Raw genomic sequence first — 22,299 nt, forward strand, 5'->3', positions numbered from 1 at the left:
AAGGCAATTTCCAAAGTGCATCACCGTGCACCCCGCTAGCTGATCTAGCTAGTTGTAGCAAGTCATAATAATCACTACTTTTCAAAAAGGGTTCAACAGGGGGCCAGAGATGCATTTTAACAAGGCCTGGCTGGTGTGGCTGCACTCTGTGCTAAGAGGTAATCAGGGGCCGAGTTGCCTAGCAATTTACCTCGCAGTGGCGGGCAATCAATCGCATGGAGAGGGCAAGGAAATGATTCAGCCACGACATGCACAGGAGAGAGTAAGGGAGAAAATTAGGGAGGGAGTATGTACAGAGAAGGAACGACAGCGCTCTTCAAGTCAATAAATCAGGAATCTCGATATCTTGTAGGCTGACACAAACACAGCAGATACAGGAAGGAGCCGATTAGAACTAAAGCTGCAGTATTTGACGTTATCGCCTGTGAGATTGGCACATAACAATACAACAATGTGCCGGTAAAGGCTCAGATCAGAACGTTTCCTCTGCATCAGTAAGTGGCTACAATAACGCAGGGTTTGAGAACAGCCTGAACGTTCAACTCGCATATAAGAAAGGAAATAATTATACTGAAATGTTCTCTACAAGTCAAGGAACACTTCAATAATGACATAATGAGTAATGAAATCAGTGGTGGATGTATGAAGGACATCATCTGCATGACTGGAACAGCCATAACTTATATCATTTTTCCATGTATTTCCAAGTAGTGGTAGGTGTTTTTTAAGCATTTACAGTATAAGACATTTAAGAAATGTCTCTATAGTCATCATATTTTGACTTTATAAATAAGAGTTTGCATATGTTCCTGTAATATGATGATAAAATATGAAGGGATGTTTTTAAATGTCCACTAGATATTTTGCAGCAGCTGTATCTCCCTCAGTGGTAAGGTCAAAGATGACAAGCTGTCATGTTTTTTCTTCCCCCTGTTGAAGCCATTTTGTTTTCACTGCAGTTGGCTGTAATCCTAACTTGGACACAGGAAGCAGCCCTCCTCTGCTGCTCCTCCATAAGTTCACCTTTCAGTGCTGAACTACAGAGTGAAACAGCAGTCACGTTTATTGTAGCGCAACACGCCTCTTGTCTGTAGTGCATGTCGGGTAATCCTGGCTGCTCTGTCCCTTCATCCTTTCATCCTTCCCTCCCGTACTTCAACCTTCCTCACTCCCTCACCCCTTCATCCCCCCCCCCTCCTGCTTCCCGGCGCTGGTCTGATAGTCAACGGCGGCTGGTCCACATGGACCACCTGGTCGTCCTGCAGCGCTGTGTGTGGGCGTGGCTGGCAGAAGAGGAGTCGGAGCTGCACCAACCCCACGCCACTGAATGGAGGCACATCGTGTGAGGGGCAGAACGTCCAGAAAAGTGCCTGTGTGGCCACCTGTCCAGGTAACTCCCAGGCAACCCTGTTTGTCCTGTGGCGCTTGGCTTCCTGTGGCTTCCTTTTTGCATTTTTTTGCATCTAGAAGTCATCAATTCATCTTTATTTTGGCTGCCTTTTGTACCAGCACCCAGGTCTTTTCTTAGATGTCAGTGCTTCTGTTGTTTCCTGCAATTAGAGCGCTTAAACGGCGATGTCAGAGCCTATTAGTCTTCACAGGGAGGCCTTGTCCTGAGAGTGATTTATTATTATCCCTTTTTGTTCACCCATCTCCTTATCTTATCCAGCTTTTGTTTCAGAGACCTGTCTGTATTAAAAGACATGTTTCCAGCCATGCTACTGTGTCAGCTTGTACATTCGTTATTGTGTGCTGCTAAAGCTTTGTAGTAAATATGTGAGGTAAAACGTTGAATGATGGGTTGTGTAATGGTTAGTGCACGCGCCCCATATACTGGGGCTATTAGTCCTCTAAGCGGACAGGCCGGGTTTCAAATCCAACCTGTGGCTCTTTTCCCGCATGTCTATTGCTCCCTGATTTCTGACTCTGTCCACTTTCCTATCTGTCCAACAAAGGCACAAGAAGCCCAAAAATAAATCTTTAAAAAAAATTGAATGATGGCAGCCTGTGTGCCATTTTTTACCTGAGAGGATTTGAGGATGTTTCATTTCCCTGCATGTTCTCTCTTGTGAAAGCGTCACAGAGGCAGACGGGGTCCTGCCTGATACTGAGCAACACATATTGATTTCTGGTAGGCCGAGATGGAAGTCAAACTGCTTCATTTGCAGTCCCACTTTAGCCCCCTGACAAAGGAGAGATAGCAAGGAAGAGAACGAGAGAGCAGGAATCAGATACAGTGTAAGGAAGGCAGGAACAAAGCAAGAGTCAGAGGAGGGAAACTGAGAAACAAATAGAGAAAGCCTGAGTGTGTATGAGAGCTGCCTGGTTGGCTGCCAGCAGATCAGCCATGTGGACGTATAGCCAGGTTTCTACTGCTTTGCTGACCGCAGGAGAAATCTCCCACGCTCGGTAAATAGCAGAAAGGGAAATCCAACACCTCTGCCAGAGGTAGCTTCTCCGAGCCTAAAACAGAGGTTATCTTCCTCAGTGAATCAGGGTGTAGCGTTACACATTCCCCATGTAAAGACATCACTAGATGTCAAGCTTGAGTGTAAGTAACATGGCCCGCTGGAATACAGCAGGAGGAGGAGGAAGACAAAGGAAACACAGATATACATGAAGCCCCATCAGGATGCTATCTGGACGGATTTTGAATTAGTAGAGCTGGTGCAACGAGTAATGGAATTAGAGGGGTGTCCAGGGATTCTTGACATTCCCCATAGCAGAGCAGGATACTGACCTCCGTGAGCTTAAAAAGATTAATGTCGAGCCAAGATGCTATTGTTAGACCAGTCAACTTGGAGAAAAAGTGTAATTTTCACTCTTGGGGTGCTGTGACAGAAAAGGCATTGTGCCCTGTGAACGCAGTTTGCAGAGACTTTGCGGGAAAAAAAGGAGTCTTTATTTTTTATCTCTTGATAAAAGAAGCTACAGCGACGTGACCTCTCTCTCACCTCCATCAGTCCGGTTGTTTGGCGACACAGAGGAGTATCTGCCTCCTCCTCTCACTCGTTACCTGTGTCAGACAGAGCATCAGTTGCACAGACAGGCCCAGCTATCGGACCCTGGAGAGGGCTCCCCTCAAGGCCGAAGTTCACCACGCCAGAGCCAGGGGGATGATGGGGTGTTGTTTCCAATCACAAGTGGCACCGTGGCTCTGTTGTGTACTCACAGACGTGCCTCTGAAATCCCCAAAGATGAACTGACTGCTTCCATCATTTGTCACCCAGCGCACACACACACACACACACACACACACACACACACACACAGCCTGGCAAAGACAAAGCCCAAACACATCTGAATCCTCACTCTGGTTCATCGAATGCATGATTAACACATGTATTAATCATAAGCCTGAATAAAAGAAAAGATGCTCTAAACTCAGTCATGTTCAGCATGAGGGTCAGATGAGTCCAGCCTATGAGAGCATCCTCACATACCTGATAAACTTTAATTATCACTGTGCTTACTGTGATATGGCCTTCACATGTCTAATCCACTATAAAATCAAAAAATGGTGATTTCAGCCCAATACAGAACAAAGAGACTTAAGAAGAATGGATTACAAGGGTAGCTGTAATGCTGCAGAGAGAAATCCTGTTATTTTTTCAGACGCATCTGACATTTGGATTCAGAAGTAGTGTCTTTTATTTTTTTTAAGTCAGCCTTGAGAGGCAAATTTCCCCCCACAGTGCCTTTTGTTTTTTTGAGCTGCATTTTATGATTTAATGCTGGTCTTGTTTCAAGAGTTCATTAATTATCCAGGCTGAGAATCATGTTGATTATTGGCTCTCTTGTGCGTTTAACTTCCAGCATTAGATCTTTGAAATGGGTAAAAATACATTTTGTTTTTTAGCTGGTTATTCTTTTTAATTTTCCGTTGCAATCAGTCTCTGTTTCTCTAAACGACATCGATGGACTCAGATATTTGCTGAACTCCTTTTAGAGAGAAAGAGACCCTGTCAACTGAATGGATATTTGCTGGAAACAAATCAATGTAAATTTGTAACCAACAACATGCATGCAAAGACTATAATTTCTTCCCTCCTTTCTTTTTATATTTCTTGTTAAAACGCCGTCGGCCATGTGGTGTTCCACATTTTAAAAGTAGCGTGATTCCTTCAGAGCAGTGCTGAGCTGCAGCCACAGAGGCATATTTTCACACACTGACTTCATATGGACTTCCACAGACTGACGCCATCAACAACAGCCTGTTCACTAACCAAACTCTCCACACGTCTACTCACAATTGTATCTAAATCTGAGCTCCCACCTCTCTCCTGGAAAGTGTGAAGTGTGAGAGGCTCATCTGTATTTTTGTCTAAGTCTCCAAAGTGTTTAATGAGAGTTGGCGGAGGCCTGTGTGGCTGATCAGATGGGCTCCGTGCTGCGAGAGACACAGGGAGCTGTGGAGGAGGAGGAGGATGAGGCTAAAGCCTGAGGCTCAGAGCACAGCAGATCAACACTTGAGACAGCCTGTAGCCAAACTATGCAAGAGCTTATCTCCATTTCTCCTTCCTCTCTCTTCCCAGTCCTTCCCCTTTGTCTCCATCTCATCATATGCCGCTAAAGGATCCCCTATAAATCTGCAGTCCACCCCTCACCCCTTTCATTGACTCATTGCCTCTCCGCAGACCTGTGGTCAAAGCCAACAGTCACGGCAAAATGTCAGATCACGGAAACATTTCCAACAAAGACACACAACTTGAGCCAACAGCAAATAGCTAGTCCACCGTTTTCCAAGCAAACAAAGGGACACCTGCCCTGCACAAACAAATGGCACTGTTGCTGATTTGTTAGAGAAGAGTAAACATCCTGAAGAGATTTCTAACTGGTGTGAATAATTTAAATATTGTACTGATCCCTCAGGCTCGCCAAAGGAGTCGTGAGAATTCTACTAGATGGAAAATACACAGACTCGGGGCTGGTGTATTTGTGCATGTGTACTCATGAGCCTGTGTTTGTGCATGTACATCTTGTACACATGCAAGTCAGCACCCATATGTCTACTGTCTGCACTGCAGGCAAATGTCTAATTCTGCTTTGGAAGTGAGCATTCATGTGTTTCTGGATATTTTCAGAGATTGTTCTGGGGGGAAAAAAAGGATGTGGCTAATAAATGTGACAGAAAGACACATTAGTTCACAGAAAAAAAGATGGTGGCCATCTGGTGATAGCTTTGCAGCATCGTTGTGTTTTTAATAATTCTTTGCCATTTGTGTTGGCTCATCCTCTCCTTCATATGTCATGCTATATCTCTCTGGATTGTTCATGTGGTTTTTAGTGGGAGTAGGCTCAGTGATCATTTACATACTTTGTCACATTTTGAAGCATAAATCTGATTATTACTATAAAATGTGACAAAAACAGATAACATGTTTGGTTAGTGATCTCTGCTGCATCATCTCCTATTTCTAAGCTTATCCTTAGCTCCTCCTTTGAACACTGGTAACTGTGCACACGTGTGCTGACAGGACAGTGGGAGCGGAGGGGCGGCCTGCTGGTCTCAGTGGTACTTGTCTACCTCCTCGTGTTACCCTCAAGGACACAGAGGCTGTGGGTGTCCGATGATCTGGGGCTAAGTCCGTCAGCAGCCGTTGTCATTTTCAACAGCAAAGCCTCAAACAGGCCCTCCTACCGACCTGTAAAGAATGGTCTGGCTCCTTTTGCTTCTCCCCTTGACAACATGTCCAAATGGGGGCTGCCACTGGGCTATTGTATTACTGTCCCCCCTCCTACTGAGACCCGCCTGACCTAAAACCTGTGGTGCTGCATGATTGAAAATCAGCTTTGGTGCCTTTTGCAGTGGTGCTAACAATCTCTTTTTGGGGATTAGATAGGGAAAATGGCTGTGGATAACAATTTTCCTATGTGGATTCTGAAAAGTTTTTAACTGATGAGGTTTGATGTAGATTTCAGCCTTGAATTTCTAAAAGAGAAAATCAAGAAAAGTGTCAATTTTCTTGCTTCCCTGCTTTTATTGTAACCACTTTTCATTCTTTGTCTTCCTCTAATGCTGTCCAAACATTTCTTTTCTGTCTGCTCTGTAACAGTCCTCTCCTGTTTCCAAAATATTGGTAACATGTGTTCAGAGTCAGACAGCCCATCAAGAACTATTTATACATCTTTATCTTTTTTTTTTTGTTAAATTTGCCTCAGCCTTAGGTCACAGTGCTTGTGTTTCACACACATTCTCCTTAGCCCGCACCCCATTTCCCCTCCAATCTCCTCGTTTGTAAATGTTATTTGCATGGCCATTAGTCTTGCTTTGTGGTGGGAGAGAGAAGAAGAATTTCATCACCTCATCAGGGCAGATGTTGATCTCATCTCTTTATTTCACAGTAGTGTGGATAAACTGAGGGGCGACATAATATATTCATTAGGATGTAATTTGCTATTCAATCATTCTCGTTCCCAGCCTGGGTAATCAGCCCACTGGCCCACGGATGGGTCCACTCAATGCCAAACAAGGACAATTATCTGATTGGTTCTGCTCTCTCTGCCAAAATGGATCTGACTGCAAAGAGGCCGGAGCTGTGTCAGCATCTCAACCCTCATACGCATACACACATATGCAAAAATCCCTCACATTCTCTATGTGAGGACAAACAGGGACAATCATACATCTCCTTATTTGCTCTCAGTGTCTTTTTTTTTTTATTCAAATGAGTTGTTTCTCTAAAACCCCAAAAGAACCTTTACATAGTACAGTTATGCAATAATAGCTATCCCAACCTGAATAACATCTCACTTATGTTTTATTAACCAAAGCCTCTGACCTGCAGAGGGTCAAACCTGCTCTCTTTGGGTCATGCCCCCTTGCTCTATTTATTGCTGGGATTAATGAGCACTAAGGTTTTCTTGCCTTCAGGTCAGTCAGGAGGAGGGTAACTGCTGTTATAAAGGTGTGTGTGTGTGTGTGTGTGTGTGTGTGTGTGTGTGTGTGTGTGTGTGTGTGTGTGTGTGTGTGTGTGTGTGTGTGTGTGTGTGTGTGTGTGTGTGTGTGTGTGTGTGTGTGTGTGTGTGTGTGTGTGTGTGTGTGTGTGTGTGTGTGTGTGTGTGTGTGTGTGTGTGTGTGTGTGTGTGTGTGTGTGTGTGTGTGTGTGTGTGTGTGTGTGTGTGTGTGTGTGTGTGTGTGTGTGTGTGTGTGTGTGTGTGTGTGTGTGTGTGTGTGTGTGTGTGTGTGTGTGTGTGTGTGTGTGTGTGTGTGTGTGTGTGTGTGTGTGTGTGTGTGTGTGTGTGTGTGTGTGTGTGTGTGTCTGTGTGTGTCTGTGTCTGTGTGTGTGTGTGTGTGTGGTGCTTCTCACCAGTCCCATTCACCCTTACATTTGGGAAAGAGAGAGTGCGAGTCAGTGGCGTTTTTCCCCCATGAGAGCTCATTACAGCTCTTTTTTTCCCATTAGCCCGATGGTAACCTTCCCCAGGTCTGCCGCTGTGTCACTGTCAATATCACTCCCAACCACCGCCCCTCAACTCCTGCAACCCCAACCCCTCCTTCCCCCTTCCACAACCACCCCACCTTTGCAAAAATGGTCTCCCTCTCTGTGTGTGGCACAGCTACTGATATTTCTTAGAGCAAGGCTCAGAACCATAATCGGCCCATTTTCCATTGGTTTCATTTTGCTTGGGCTGACGATGGTGTGTTTGAAGTTGTTGGAGACAGAAATAAGCTGCAGGTGTAATATACACCCAGCTTTGTTCAAAGTAATACTACCTGGACTGTGTCTTGCATTCAAATACACTGCAGTTAATGCTCTTGTTGCCATAGTTACAGCATGTTTGACAGAGAAATCAAACTGGATAGATTTATCTCTTCTTTAAAAAAAAAACATTTTTAGGAGAATTTAAATAGAGATATTTATGTTTGCATGTATATTTGACAGCCATCAGATGGACAGTCTCTCATTGGGTCAATTCTCCCCACAAAGATTTGGATTGTTGACAGCTGGGACTACAAGGCCACAGCACCTTCGTACCAATGGGGTTTAGCTGAGGTGCATCTGATTTCCATGTTGAAAATAAACAAAGAAAGCAGAATAGAGACAATATGGCTCTCTTCAGCAGTTTTACAGACTTTGGTTTCCCTCTACATCTGCTGGATTTGAGTGTGTGCAAGTGGATTTGCATGTCTTTATAATGCTTTCCCTACCAGGTTTCCATTTTAGAGCAACTGGATTTGCACAGGATGGAAACAGAGTATTCCATCAGTTCTCATCTGACACGCAAATACACCACAGCTTTTACACCCCTGTTGCATCTGAGCTTCACCATGTAGAGTTTGAACATTTCAACCTGTTTGTAAAGGGGAGTTTTATTGAATCTGTTCAGCATGTTTCTGGATCAATATGTTCCTCTCTGATCTAAGATATCAATGCAAGAAGTGAATCAGTTTGAGTGTATTTTTGCTGCTATGCGTTTGTTTGTGCTCACTTGTGTTTTCTATTTCTGCACATGTTTTTGCAGTAGATGGTGGCTGGAGTGAGTGGAGCAAGTGGTCAGCATGTGGCGCGGACTGCTCGATGTGGAGGAGCAGGGAGTGCACCCAGCCCTCGCCTGGCACCGGGGGCAAAGAATGCCAGGGGCTCGACCTTCAGAGTCTCAACTGTACCAGCGAGCAGTGCCCACAGAGTGAGTGCAATACCACCCACACACTGCAAACGTACTTCCAACTGTTCAATTCAGCTGTAAAACAAAAAAAGATACTGCAACTTATAGCATTTAACCACTTTGCTGAAGTAACTGAACCAGTGTCGTGTATATTAACTTAACTTAACAGATGAGGCAAATGAACGTTTGAAAATTAATAAACAACATTCGAGAGCTGCTTCCACTGATCTAATGATAAAAAAGAGAGCATGGCACTCTCAAGGCCAAAGTGGAAAATGTGTTCATGAATAAAAACAAGGAGGTTCAATCTTGTATCACACATCAAATACAATGAGTAGATCACAAACTGCATGGAGAACAGATGTACAAGATTAGCATCAATTAGCCCCTGAACTAAGGCAGGTGAAGAGAAGAGGGAGAAAAAAATGTTTGTTTCTTGAAAAGAAATCTACTTTGACAAGAGGAGCGAGTGGCCTTCACCTATTCCAATCAAAAAACATCCTATGGCCTGAGCTTCCTGCCGCTTCCAGTTAGTTTATCTCCTAAAATGTTCGTAAAGAAAAGCTGCCGTCTTTCTTGTGATCCTCTGGCACAGACCGGTGAATTGTCTGCTGTGACTTGTCACCTCCTGCGTGACCTTTTTAAAAGATTGTTTCCAATAAACACTGGTGTGACAACATGGAATCTCTTCTGCTGCACCTTTGATGTGATGCTCTCAGAACTATTAACAGAGCTGAAAATAAAATCATCTCTCTTCTGATTAAAGCTCAACCTGTCGATAAAGTGCCCCGGGTCAAATTGGCCATCACAAGACACATTGCAGGTGTGCATGTGTCGTTGTACGTATAAAGAGTAATCACAGTGTGTATTTGATTTTTTTATGAATTCACCCTGTGGCACATCCCCACTAGCTGTGTGTCATTAATAGTTTTTGTGGGTTCTGTCAGGATTAGCGGCCACAAAGCTGGTGCAGTGCTAACGGGCAGCTGAGTGGAAAGTGGCACCACAGGGTCCACTGCTGACCAGATGGACATGATGGGAGAGCTCTGTCCCTCCCCACAGATATCAAAGGCAGAAAGAGATTGCAGCTTCTCATCCAGAAATGATGAGTCTCAGGGTGGCATCTCAGAAAGAAAACTGTTATAAATAGTGCGCTGTGCGGCTGATCTGCATGGTAAACACTCAGTTTCAGTGGGGATTCAGTTGACATGGGCCAGTGAATTAATAAACTGAATTATGTATCATGCACTGATTGACGTGATCAGAAAGACCGATGCATGGAGATCAGAGCTTAGGGAAATACTGTATGTTAATGGTGAAGTCTGTACATGTGTTAGCAGTAAGTGTGGGCCTGTGTATGTGTGTGTGAGTGCATGTGCATTAGCTAGTTTGGCTGGTGCATTGAACCAGGGAGTTCAGTCGACCCATCATCAAAGGTCAGCAGCTCCTCCCTGGAGAGGCAAGAAATATATACACAAAGATGACAGTCATTGTTCCTCACACACACACACATACGCACACCGACACAGACACGCATACTACACACCACAGAAACAGAGTATTTACACTGACAGTGCAGAGCGAAGCGCTGGCCTCAGAAGAAATGCCTGTCCCAATCTGTTCCCAGCAGATGTGTTTCCATAGACAACGGCTGTGTGAAGTATTATAATAAGCAAAATAGGAAGATGGTTTTGGCTCGTCAGCAACTCTCCTACTTCCAACCATGTCTGCAGGCTATTAGCTGAGATGGGAAACTTCCCCCCTGAAACAAAAGACACCCTTCTCTACTCTAGTGTAATCTAACAATACAACTGCAGAGTGAGCTGTAGTTACTCTGCCACAAAAGACGTCCTCTGTCTGAGGACCTCACAAGCATCTCTAATCTCCCTCATTAAGCCAGAAACAGCCGACGTTAGAGGAGGCGATTGTTTTAGGTATTGCCTGTGTGAGAATCTATGCGCGTCAGCGAGCTTCGCGTTACAGCTCTAGAATAAATACATCTGACCTCGGCGGGATCATTTTCATAAAGAAAACAAGTGGATCCCAAAGATGAAGCTATGCAAAATCTGTGCAGGCAACTAAAAACTAGTCTGGCAGCGTGCCAGAGTGCGAATGGCAGACAGGTGTTAGAGGGCACAAAAACGATAGTGTGAAAACTTCTGCTCGTATTCTCCAGCAGAGGAAATTAGGACAAAATTAAAACAATTATTTGGCTTAATGTGTGTAATGAAGGTAATGAACCTAATTTGCATCAGCGTCTCGTTTTGGGGCTGTTACAACCGATTGTGCAAAGACCATCAAACTATTAATTGGTATTTAGTCCATTTTGCAATTTGGAGGCTGATGTGGTGGCAAGGCGGCTAAAATTCCCTTCATGGGTTAGTTTGTCAGAGCGGGGTCACAAGCTGTGTGAGAAATGGTTGAGCATTTATTTTGGGCCATATTTCACAAGGACCTGCTGAGGGATGGGATGACTGTATTGTGGAGATAGTAATGGTCACGTTCTCTTTGAGAGTTTTAGAAGCCATATTTCCCTGACCTTAAGAACTCCAATGTTATTCATCTTCGGGCGAGTGACTAGGATTGGCCATGGGATGAAATATTTCCTCTGGTCTCTTGATAAATGCCCAGAGGGGAGGCGCAGGATGCTGCAGAGATTTTATTTATCAATGCAGGAGAGAGAAAAGAGCGCGTAGAAAGAGTTGAGGACTATCATGTGCAGACAATGTGCCGACTGCCAATGCAGTGGGAGTCCAATCTTCAACAGGAATCAGGAATATCGCCTAAGAGGAGATGAATTATAAGTCCATACTGGCTCATCTGGAGTCATAAACGGATCCCTAACCATCAGCCAGCCTTGGAGCCGGTCTGAGGAACTGAACTGAAGTTTCAAAAGAGAGGAACAAACAGCAGGGTCAACCCTGAAACCAGCTCATCACATCCACAGATTATCCCCAAGCGGCTGCCAATCATCAAGAGAGGTCACACACAAAGAGAATCAAAAGTTCCTCCCCAGCAATTATGTCAAGTGGAAATGAGCGATGGAGTGACGGCCACAGATAGGAAGAGAGCTAAATCTGTAGAGTGTGTGTTTTAAAAAAAGAGGGAGAGAGAGGGCACGCTAGAGGGGGACTAAAGTAAAGCCCATCCAATTATAAAACCTGATTAGCAACGTCAATTAAAGTGTGATGGATGTCCTTTCAATTATTGGATGGCATCATGAAAATCAATGAGCGGGGATCCGGGAGGAGCCGAGAGCAGTAGCTGGTCAAGGCTGTAGTGAGCATCGAGATCGTTTTGCTGTGACACCTGGTGGGTCAGATAAAACTTCACTCAGAGATGCTCTGATAAGCCGCCAGAGATTACAGACAGAATAGAGGGAGAGAGAGAGGAAGAAAGAGAGAGAGAGAGATGTCTGATCGACTGGCTTTATTGTCTGGGAGGAAGAATGGTGAGTGCAGGGGAAAAGGAAGTGTAGAGATACTGGATCTTTGCATCCGAGGTTAGCCGGGTGCCTTTGGTGTGCCCTTAGAAAGTAAACAGCAACTTGCCAATCCAAAGTCTGTGTTTATCCAATCAGCAGCGGCCGGTCAGCCTGTCTCCTTGCTGACGGGTGTTGTTTTGTCTTTAGTCAGAGCACACATCTCTCTGTACACTGCAGCACAAGAAGGCCAAATATCACAGCCTCGTCTGGCCTTTGACTCAGTAAGACAATTGGATTTGGGAACTTTAATGAGAGGTGCAGCCGCTGCTCTCCTCCTTTTTTGGAGCTCATTGTGGAAGGTGGAAGGTTTAGCCGGGCTGCTTACGCTTAAGCACCTCTACGCTTCCCCCGAGGAGACAGACCAGGCAGAGAGAAAACGGAATGAGAGCTAGAGGATGGGTGTAGGAATTCTTAAAGACTTTTCATGCCACAAGTATGTTCTGTGCAGATGTCCGATGTGATGTCTGGAACAAAATACAGCATCTTGTGTTAATCTTCAGCCAGTCATTCACGATTGATTACATGTCATGAGATCTCTGGCATTACAACTGGCCCCCATAGAGCTTTGCTGGCCATAATCCTGCTACTTAAGGTATCAGATTGTACTGAGATAATCAGCCATGAAATAGATTCTGGCATTTCTCTTAAAGACTTGGGTATGTCAGGCATCTTTGTCCACAGAAATGGATTTTTCAAGGAAAAAGGAGACCGCAAGGACAAACGGATGAGGAGAGATGAATAGAGATGAGAGTGAGACACACACAGAAAGAATACTTCTTTGACCATTTTCTCTGTATTTCAAAAGTGACTGTTAGCTCTCTAGTAATTCAATTTTCCATTTCTGAAGTCACAGATTCACTAACACCAATTAAAACTTGTCAAATCTGTGCTTCAAAGATTTGAGCACAGTTCCTGTATGCAGGAGGAATACTCAGTGGTGGGAAAAACCGCAGTGACAGAGTGGGAATATTCATCAGAGTATGTCAAATCTGTATTAACCAGGGCGATTTTGACACAAACATTTGGGACGTGTTATTGCTGAGATGCAAATCCCACATGCCGTCAGTCACAGTTACATTCTGTCTCTTTTTTTTTTCCGTCTTTAATTCAAAATGTTCTTCTTGCACATTTGCCCCTCTATTCCTTCTTCTGTCCTCCTTCTGTTGTCAAGTCGATGCACGCCGGCCTGCAGCACTTTAACCTTTGCCGTTGTTCTCCATCCCTCAAAGCGGCGCCGCTCAATGCGTCCCCTCCTCGGCTGTGTTCAGCTGACAGCGCTACGCCCCCGTGGCTCCCGGGGACAATGGCCCTCCACAAAGGCCCCAGGAGCATCCTCCACCTCCGCCACAAAATTCCCCCAGCCCGGGGAGACAGCCGTAGCAAATCCCATTCTCCTGCAAAACACACACAATGCATACACACACACTGCAGGCACACACTGATGTTTGTCTGGGCTTAGCTGTCATCTTTATACTGTACTTTTGGGAGAAAGGCGGTCTTGTGCTTTTGAGAGACATTCAATAAGAGGTGCTAGAATTTCATAAGCAAATCCTTCATTTTTCACCATCTCTCTCGGGGATGTTGTGTGCTCAGGGAAGAATGAAGAAGACGGAGGAGAGAAAAAACATGCTAGCATAAGATATATTTATCCTGTGCAGAAATGAAGTCAGGTAGAGCTGGAAACCTTCAGCAGAACTGGTTCATCCTGCTTTGTGAGTGTCTACGGATAGACTTTGGGTATTTGTGCTTTTAAGCACACTTAAAATGAAAATAGTAATCTGATGTTTGATGAATATCTATTGTCTTAACTCTGCATCAATCAGTAAGTGACAAACCCCAGCAGTGAAAGATTTAGCTGTTTTCATGCCACTAAACAGAAGCTCAACCGAGACCTTCACTGGGAAGATAATGGATGATGCAGCTGCACATGTTGGTATTGACATTCAACACCTGAGGGAGTCCTTTCAATCGTGATTAATCATTTCTTTTCTCTCCTTCTGTCCCCCCCTCCCCTTGCAGCTGTGAGTGGAGCCGAAGACGTGGCGCTCTACGTGGGCATGGTGGCAGTGGCTCTGTGTCTGACTCTGCTGCTCATCGTGGTGGTCATGGTCTACCGGCGCAAGAAGGAGGGCCTGGACGCCGACGTGGCCGACTCCTCCATCCTCACCACTGGCTTCCAGCCCATGGGCATCAAGCCCAGCAAGCCAGGTGTGTGGGCACCGCGGCCACGCAGGCCTCCCCCCCACAGCAGTAGGACACTGTTCTTTGTCTTAAACTCCTCTGTGCGTCCGTCAGTCTGTTCATCTGCCCACCGTGACCATGCAGAAATCATCGTCATGTCCCGCTGATCTTGTTGTTTGTGGTTATGGAGGTGGTGTGAGTGTGTGCAGCGGTTTGTAGTCAAAGCAAGATGTTTTATGTTGTTTATTTTGGTGTGTGTGTGTTGCAAGAGCTGTTTATTTGCCTGCCTGACACATTATGTTTCGCCACCACCTCATTGTCAGGAAATGTACCCACTCTGTTTACTGCCAGTGAAGCCTCTGAGGTTTACCAGCGAGTAATAGAAATACAACTGTCTGAGCTGGATGGAGATGGGGAAGCGTGTTGCAGTGCCTGTGATTCACTGTGAAAAAAGCCTTTCTAAATTCTGGGTGCTAAGCTGTATCTGAGTTCTGTTTGGAATTGATTGTGTGGTTGCTAAAGAGACAGACAGAGATAGAGGCAGAGGGGAGGGGAACAGACTAGCTCTGGGTGGAATTTGTGTTTGTGTATTGTCAAGAGTGCGTGCGTGTGAGTCTTCTGTTTTCTGCACCATGTGTCTTTTCCTGTTTGTTTCAGTTTTCTGTGTGGGGTGCAACAGCTTTGCGAGTGTGAGGTCTGTCTGACTGATGTACGAACCATCCGCCTGCCACTCACAGCTACTCACACATTTTCCTTTGTCTGTTTTTTTTCCTCTTTTTTTTTTTTTTTACAACCCAAATAGAGAATTCCCATTTGCTCACCATCCAGCCTGATCTCACTACAACCACCACCAGTTATCAGGGCACCTTACGCTCCCGCCACGACGCCACGGGAAAGTTTTCAATGACCAACGGGCCTCTGCTGGATCCACTTCCCAACGGCTCGCACACTCTGCACAATGGCAAACTCAACTCAGACCCGTCGGAGTTTGTGAGCAGGCTGTCCACGCAAAGCTACTTTAAAACACTCTCCCGCGACGTCGCAAACACCTCCTATGGGACATTCAACTTCCTGGGAGGCAGGCTGACGATCCCCAACACAGGTAGGTGGTTTGTTGAGGTTCATATAGTGTAGATATATTTAAAGAATAAAGGGAGGGGAGTAGTTAGAGTTTAGTTTTTGCACAATCATGTTAACACTGACTTTACAAACTACAAGCCCTCAAGGTTTTTTTCCCTTTAGTGCTGAGTGCATCGACAGTAAATGAAGGCTGGCACAAATAATAAGAGGATGTGACAAGAACCAGACATTACACTAATAAAACCATATTAAAACATGACATGTATGCATAATTATAATCAAAGATCAAATTAAACACTTCTATACTAACAGAATATACATCATTAAAGTATATAAAACATTAAGTATGAGATGTTAAAAGAGCTAGACAATACCCAATGAATCCCTGAAGTAAACATTTATAAATAAAACATTTTTTTGTTGTGCAGGCGCACCAGATAGCCTAGCAGTTACATTGTGCGCCCCATAAAAAGAGGCTGTAGTCTTCTTTGCAGCGGCTGTGGGTTTGAATCTGACCCCGGCCCTTTGCTGCATGTCATCCCTCACACTCTCCTCCCAACATTTCCTGTCTCTCTGCAGCTCTCCTACCGAATAAAAAAGCCCCCCAAAATAACTTAAGGTTTTGTTGCTGGCGTCTTCAATCAAGATTGACCTGTGTGGGTATTTTACCCCTTTTATTTGCGACACAAAGTACAGTCCATAAGTCTTTATATTAACAGCTGTTTGGATACTCTGGGATAAAGGTGTGGCCAGGAAACTGAAGATAAGAAATAGCAAATATACAAAAAAAGATATCAGGTACAAACTTTATCACTGCTTTCAAGCTTTAATTTGTAAATGAGATTTATAAAACGTAAAGCAAAGACTTCGCATTAAACTCTTTTGACACCATACTTATAATTTTCCATTACCATAGGTTTGTTTCACGAGACACAGCATTTTAAGTCTGTTACACAAAGACTGAGCTTTCAGTAATCCGCTGTAGGATGTTCAGTTTGCTGCTAAATTTACAACAAACAAGAAGTTCCTTATGAACAATATAACATCTGCTGCTAAATGTCTGCACGTGGTACGAACAAACCAATTTTTCTCTGTGTTGCATATTTCATTCGATGTTGTTGCTTTAACATAAAATGGAACATTTACAGAATCTTTACTGCACCTGCTTTATTGCCACAATGCGTCTGAAAGGACATTAACAAGGAGGATTTAAGTCCCATAAACACTTCATTGTTGTTGTATTTTTTTAACAGACCCCGACCATTCAGCCTCTAAATCTCATGCAGGCACGTTTTCTCCAGGGTTTGCAGGGATAACACTTTTTCATATTTGTTCATACAAAACAGCTTAATGCTGAGGCTGTTTTCTCTCTTTTATACAAAAAAGTTTAAAGCATTTATAAGGAACAAAGGGCAGATAATAAATGAGGGGCTTGTATTCATTTGGTTATAGTGCTTGAAAGGTTTATTGTTAACCTAAAGTGACGAATCCTAAATGAAATCATTACTCATCGATATGAGTAAAATGTTTTCTGAATAACATACATCTCCACTGTGAAGAATAAACAGATCAAATAGTGCAGTGATGAGATACATTACTTAAATAAGAAAGTGTGCACTGGATACATCCTATTCTTCAAAATTCCTAGAATTAAACAGAGTGCAAATTATTCCAATTAGTCCCCTCGTTTATGAAAGAGCTGGTTGAATTTGTACTCGATGTCCACTGGTGTCAGTTGTGTTCTTTGTGCATACACAGATGAAAAGGGATGGTCCGTTTAAGATCTATCTAATGACAAATATTGTAAGCCGACTGTCATTAGTCCTCTATTTCGTTCCCTCTTTTCACATTAGCTTAGTACAGAGTTCATATAATTATACTGAAAGAAGGTGTTTTCACTTGGCTCGTTGTAGTCGGTCCAGATTAGCCATCGACTGTGCCAGTACACAGAGAGAACGGGTCTTTTTTTTTTTTCTTGTGTTTTTTACACCATCCCTCTCTCTCTTTCTGTCTCCTTTCTCTATCTCTCCTCCGCTACCTTCTGATATTTTATGCATGGATTAATTCAAAGCCATGTAGACTATACCACACATTGGCACTCATTGGGACAGAGGGGAAATAAAAAAAATCAGCACTCACTCAGAGGAAATCTACTGTCATTTAGCAGCATTTCAGAGCAGCACATAGAAGACGTGGTTTATAGATTCAGACAAGGCAGTGAGCATTCAGACACCTTCCTCTTTTTCAAACAGATGTTTTTATGGTGAACACAGCTAGTTTACAATCCACAGACCGTTAAGTTTGTGTCACACAGTTTCTGTTTGTCGCACTTTTTTTAAACTGATGAATTTGGCATGACAATCGCAACACAAATGGCAGAACAGTCAAAGTGCCTCAATAGCTCTCTCTATTCTCCGAGGTGTGTCCTCCTCTCTCCTGGGGAAGTGTAATTTTCCTGGAGTAGTCTGTTCCATGGTCTCAATTATCTACTCTGTAGCAGACGGAGGACATTTAAACTGTGATGCAACGTGCGCTTTTGTCTCAGCTAATTGTTGACCACTGGGACAGGCACTGCCTCGACTGCCTGTGCAGAGATTTGCATCTACTGTACCTGGCGGAGGCTACTGCTGACCTTCAGAACAGATTTGTTTTTTGTTTTTGCAGCGGTACAGTTTGGTTGAGTGGGCCAGTTTTTGAGACGACAAAAGCACCGTTCAGTGAGAACAAACGAGCCTGTCTCCCTCCTCCTTACACCCCTCTTTTCTCTCCCTTTGTTGTTATTTGCATTAGGAATCAGTCTGCTCATTCCTCCCGAGGCCATCCCTAGAGGAAAGATCTATGAGATTTATCTCACTGTTCAGAGGAAGGAAGATTTAAGGTGGGTCTCTTTAACACTGCCTAACTGGCAGTCCTCCCTGGATGCCACTAGGCTGTTTGTTTTGATGCTCTACGGTTCCATTAGGAAAGGCTTAAGAGTCCGTGCCAGCACTGTGGAGGAGGGATGTAAATAAATAACATAGCATTTTACCACCATGTGTACTATTTAACTTGCATGCATTGTTTGGATAACACTGTTTATCTGGCATGCTGCATTCAGTCTCCGAGGGCACAGCCATTGCAGAAAGCTGTGATAGCATCATGTTATTAGTCAGTCATCACAGCTCCATCCAGCTAGTTGACGGGTCAAGCAGGTTTTCATTATTCTCTGTTACAGCTTCTGGATAATTTGCAGAGATGTCTGTATCATATCCTCCTTGCAAGAGACCACTAAATTCTTAATGCTAATTCCTTGCAAAGAAGCACTTCATCTGGATTAATTTCCTTCTCTAACTCTTCTCTCCCCGGGTATAGGTTACCCTTGGCTGGATGCCAGACCCTGCTCAGCCCCGTCGTGAGTTGTGGTCCTCCCGGGGTGGTCCTGAGCCGGCCGGTTATCCTCAGCATGGACCACTGCTCCGACGCATGCCTTGACAACTGGGCCATCCGCCTCAAGAAGCAGAACTATGAGGGAGCTTGGGAGGTGAGACAGCACTATAACTCCATAGCTTCATAGAAAGACTTAAAGTTTTTGCCTAGTGAATTTTTTGAAGTCTTACTGAACTCACTGAGCGCTTTCCTTGAAAAAGTACAAACAGCATTGAGCTGGAAAGCACTCGATGCAGTATAGCCGAAGTAGTTCTGGCCCAGTACTCCTCTACTCCATAGGGTTTAAATTATATTGACCATCAGGTGTTTTCCTCGGGTTGGAACAAAAGCCAGGAATCAGCGGCTCTCTCCAGCCCAAGTGTTGCTAGGCAACATGTCTCAAAACAGAAATTCTCTAAGCAAATTACTGATCCTCAAAGTACTCTTCTGAGTGCTCCTTGACCATTTTTGACCGCTGCCTCCAATTACACAGCTCCCTCCCCATATTTCTATCCATGAAATTTGAACTTAACCAGAACTGCCAGTTTCAAATATGTTAGAGTTTGGAAGATCGTTTGGTATCCACACACACTCGTACTTATACACACCTACACAAACAACCCCGGTTCCAGGCAGTTTAACTGTCTCAACAATCCAGAGAGATTGGAAAGTGTGCTGGTGGGCTTTGGAGTGTTAGTAGGTCTTCTTTCATGTTCGATATTGTGCATAAATTATTCAGCCTCCCCGTGTGTGGCGGTGGTGGGGTGTCTGTGGGATGGATTGGCCTGTCTGAGGCAGAGGTTAGACCAGCGCTTTTAATCATCAGCCGGACCAAATATAGCCCAACGGCTTGACTGCTTGGACACCAAATGGAGAGTGTGCCAGGTGGACAAGAGGAAGAGAGAGGAGGCAACCACTGAGAGAAAAATGAAAGAAAGGAGGAGAAGAAGAGGGAGAGGTAAAGTGGACAGGTAGGTAATGTAGATGCAGAGTGACCATAAAAAGGAGACAGAGATTGGAAAAATGGCTGCAGTAAGACGAGGAAAGTCATAAAGAGATGGTAAAAATGTCCGTGCTGAAGCAGAAGGAGTAAGGGAAATGAATTGAACTTAAAGTGAGCGCTCAGCAGCGTAATTGAGCCACCTCAGTCTCTGCTCCTCTTAGAAGAAATATTAAGATGATGAAAAAGTGAGACTCTATTGTGGTTGCATAGCAAATGAATTGTGTCAATACTAATTCCATTGATGTAGATGGTGTCTGGTTGAATCGATCCTAGAGGGGCTCGCTGGCCATTTGGCAGGCAGACAGCTCTCTTCAGCTTGATTGGCTAATGAGGAGAGTCAGTCAACTGGCATGATGGGATTTTAGAGAAAATGTTGTCACCTTGGGTCCAATTTGTCCCGATCAAATTAGCCCAGAGAGTTGTGGAATTATCCCATAAAACGATCCTGTACTGTGAGAGGCATTGGATGTTTGTGGCGAGTATGTCATCTTTATTAGAGATGCAGTTGTTGTGACACAGCACTTCAGCTCTGAAACAAAACTAGAACACGTTTAAGTCATAGCCTTTTTTTCTCCTCTGCTAACTAAGCACCTTACTTTTTATTCTTAGCTTTTTTCTTTTTCCCTTTTTTCTACAAGCCTCACCAGCAGGCGACTGTCTTTTTGCAGATCAGGTTATTTTCACCTTTCTTAAAAAAGGACTAAAGCTGAAGGAAATTCTGGAAATCCCAATAATCCAATATTTACTGCACCTACAGTCTTTTCTTTCACCAGAACCGTCTTTTCTTACCAGGAATCTTTTTGACTCTCCTTTCATGTCAATTGAGTACCTCGTTCATGCATTATTAAGTAAATTGATGGGGTTCTATAGGAGTGTGTCTTTGTATGAGGATATGGCAGTGTAGGGATAGTGTACTCTGGTGAAAAGGAAATCTGAAACAAGTATTTTATATTTTCTGATCTAAGCAGTTTAGCAGATATTCATGTTGTATTACCTGAAATACTTTAAGTTGAAGTGTTGCTTTGTTGCCCTGCAGGGAGTCTGTGGCCTTGCTAGTCTGCCAGAAACCTTTCCCAACAAACCCTTTACAAACACACACAACTCCCCACACACACAGACATCAGGTACCTGGGTCTCCTTCCTACATAAATTGGATGCTTGACCTTCTATTCACACCTTGTTTTTTTTTTTTCTGTCCGCCTCCTGCAGGACGTCCTGCTGATGGGGGAGGAGCTGGTGTCGGAGCCCTATTACTGCCAGCTTGAGGCCGAGACGTGTCGACTGTTCTCGGAGCAGCTGGGCACCCTCGCCCTGGTGGGAGAGTCCCTTCACATGGGCGCAGCCAAGCGCCTGAGGCTGGTGCTCTTCTCTGACGCGTACTGCTCCACGCTTGAGTACAACATCAGGGTGTACTGCATGGACGACACGCAGGACGTCTTCAAGGTAAACTGTGACAAACATAGTGCCGCCTGTTTTTCTATTTGAATGGAGAAGACTCACATCAGCTGAGTGATAGCTGGACTATTATTTGTAATAGCATTGTCTGTCATGCTGGCTGCTTGATATAAGTGCAGACATGTCTGAGTTAAACGTGGCCATGGTAAATTGAACAATATCAAAGGTGTGTTTACACTACATGAAGCTCAACAGTGTGTGTAATTTGCAATGCATATGTCCAGGTTAATTTTGCTATACAGTCCAATCTGAGTGTGTTTTTGTTTGCATGCCCACAGAGATGTTTGATTCCTTTCATGCTTTCAGCTCTGCTGCCGAGGGTTTAACAAGTTTCTCATCGCTTTGTTCTACAGCATATTTCGCCTCTCTTTTCGCCTCTCCACATGGACAGAGTATAATCAAGCACTAATGCCTCCCTCCCTCCCCCGAGGACTGCCTCTGAGTACCCTGTTAAGATTTCATTTGCATGGTTAATTAGTAAATTAAAAGGAGAGCCTGCCCCAATCCTTTCCCAGCAACCCCCGTGCTCCCTCTCTCTCTCTTTTTCTCTCTGCACCTCTCTTTCTCTCTCCAAGCTGTTCCTCCTCCCCTCCTCTGACACCACCCACAGCCACAAGTGCCACTTCCCACTTGAGTCCACTTTCCCCAGCTGTAATGGCTGACCTCCTTGAGCAGAGGCCCAGCACAGGGACAATCTATGGACGTCTGTGTGACATATACAATGGCAGGTGGAAGGGGCTCGGGCTGAAATTAGCGCTCTCACATTCAGGGAGGTGAAGCTGGGATGAGAACTGTGCACAGTCCGTAGCTGTGGGGTGGGAATTACTGAAAACTCTACTAGCTTACATCTGTCTTTTTGTGGGTCAATTCTGCCCCTGCTGCTATCTTTCTCAGTTTCTGACAGCTATTGCACGATAGCAGGAGTGCTCAGGGAAACTGTTGGCTGACATTCAGCTGTGTTTTAATGTAGAAATAAATGTAAACCCCAGCATAAAGGAGGTAAAGTCTGCAAAGAAAGTATTTTTTTCCCCGATGGATATCAGCCCATTTTGTTTACTTGCTATAAGAGCACTTTTTATGA

At 44.3% G+C, this 22,299-nt stretch overlaps 1 protein-coding gene across 4 annotated transcripts in view; it reads left to right on the forward strand.

Annotated features, from left to right (window-relative positions):
- unc5a (unc-5 netrin receptor A) overlaps positions 1-22,299 on the forward strand; it is a 128,263-nt gene that overhangs the window by 91,732 nt on the left and 14,232 nt on the right. The window contains exons 6-12 of one of the 4 annotated variants that reach the window (XM_061048665.1): positions 1,223-1,390; positions 8,467-8,631; positions 14,114-14,344; positions 15,078-15,377; positions 18,146-18,233; positions 18,707-18,875; positions 20,973-21,206. In XM_061048665.1, coding sequence (XP_060904648.1) covers positions 1,223-1,390; positions 8,467-8,631; positions 14,114-14,344; positions 15,078-15,377; positions 18,146-18,233; positions 18,707-18,875; positions 20,973-21,206 — 1,355 coding nt within the window. The remainder of the gene's footprint in view (positions 1-1,222; positions 1,391-8,466; positions 8,632-14,113; positions 14,345-15,077; positions 15,378-18,145; positions 18,234-18,706; positions 18,876-20,972; positions 21,207-22,299) is intronic. The other 3 variants (XM_061048666.1, XM_061048667.1, XM_061048668.1) reach the window with 3 other exon arrangements.

The sequence above is a fragment of the Labrus mixtus genome, chromosome 10 (assembly GCF_963584025.1).
Source record: "Labrus mixtus chromosome 10, fLabMix1.1, whole genome shotgun sequence".
Lineage (NCBI taxonomy): Eukaryota > Metazoa > Chordata > Actinopteri > Labriformes > Labridae > Labrus > Labrus mixtus.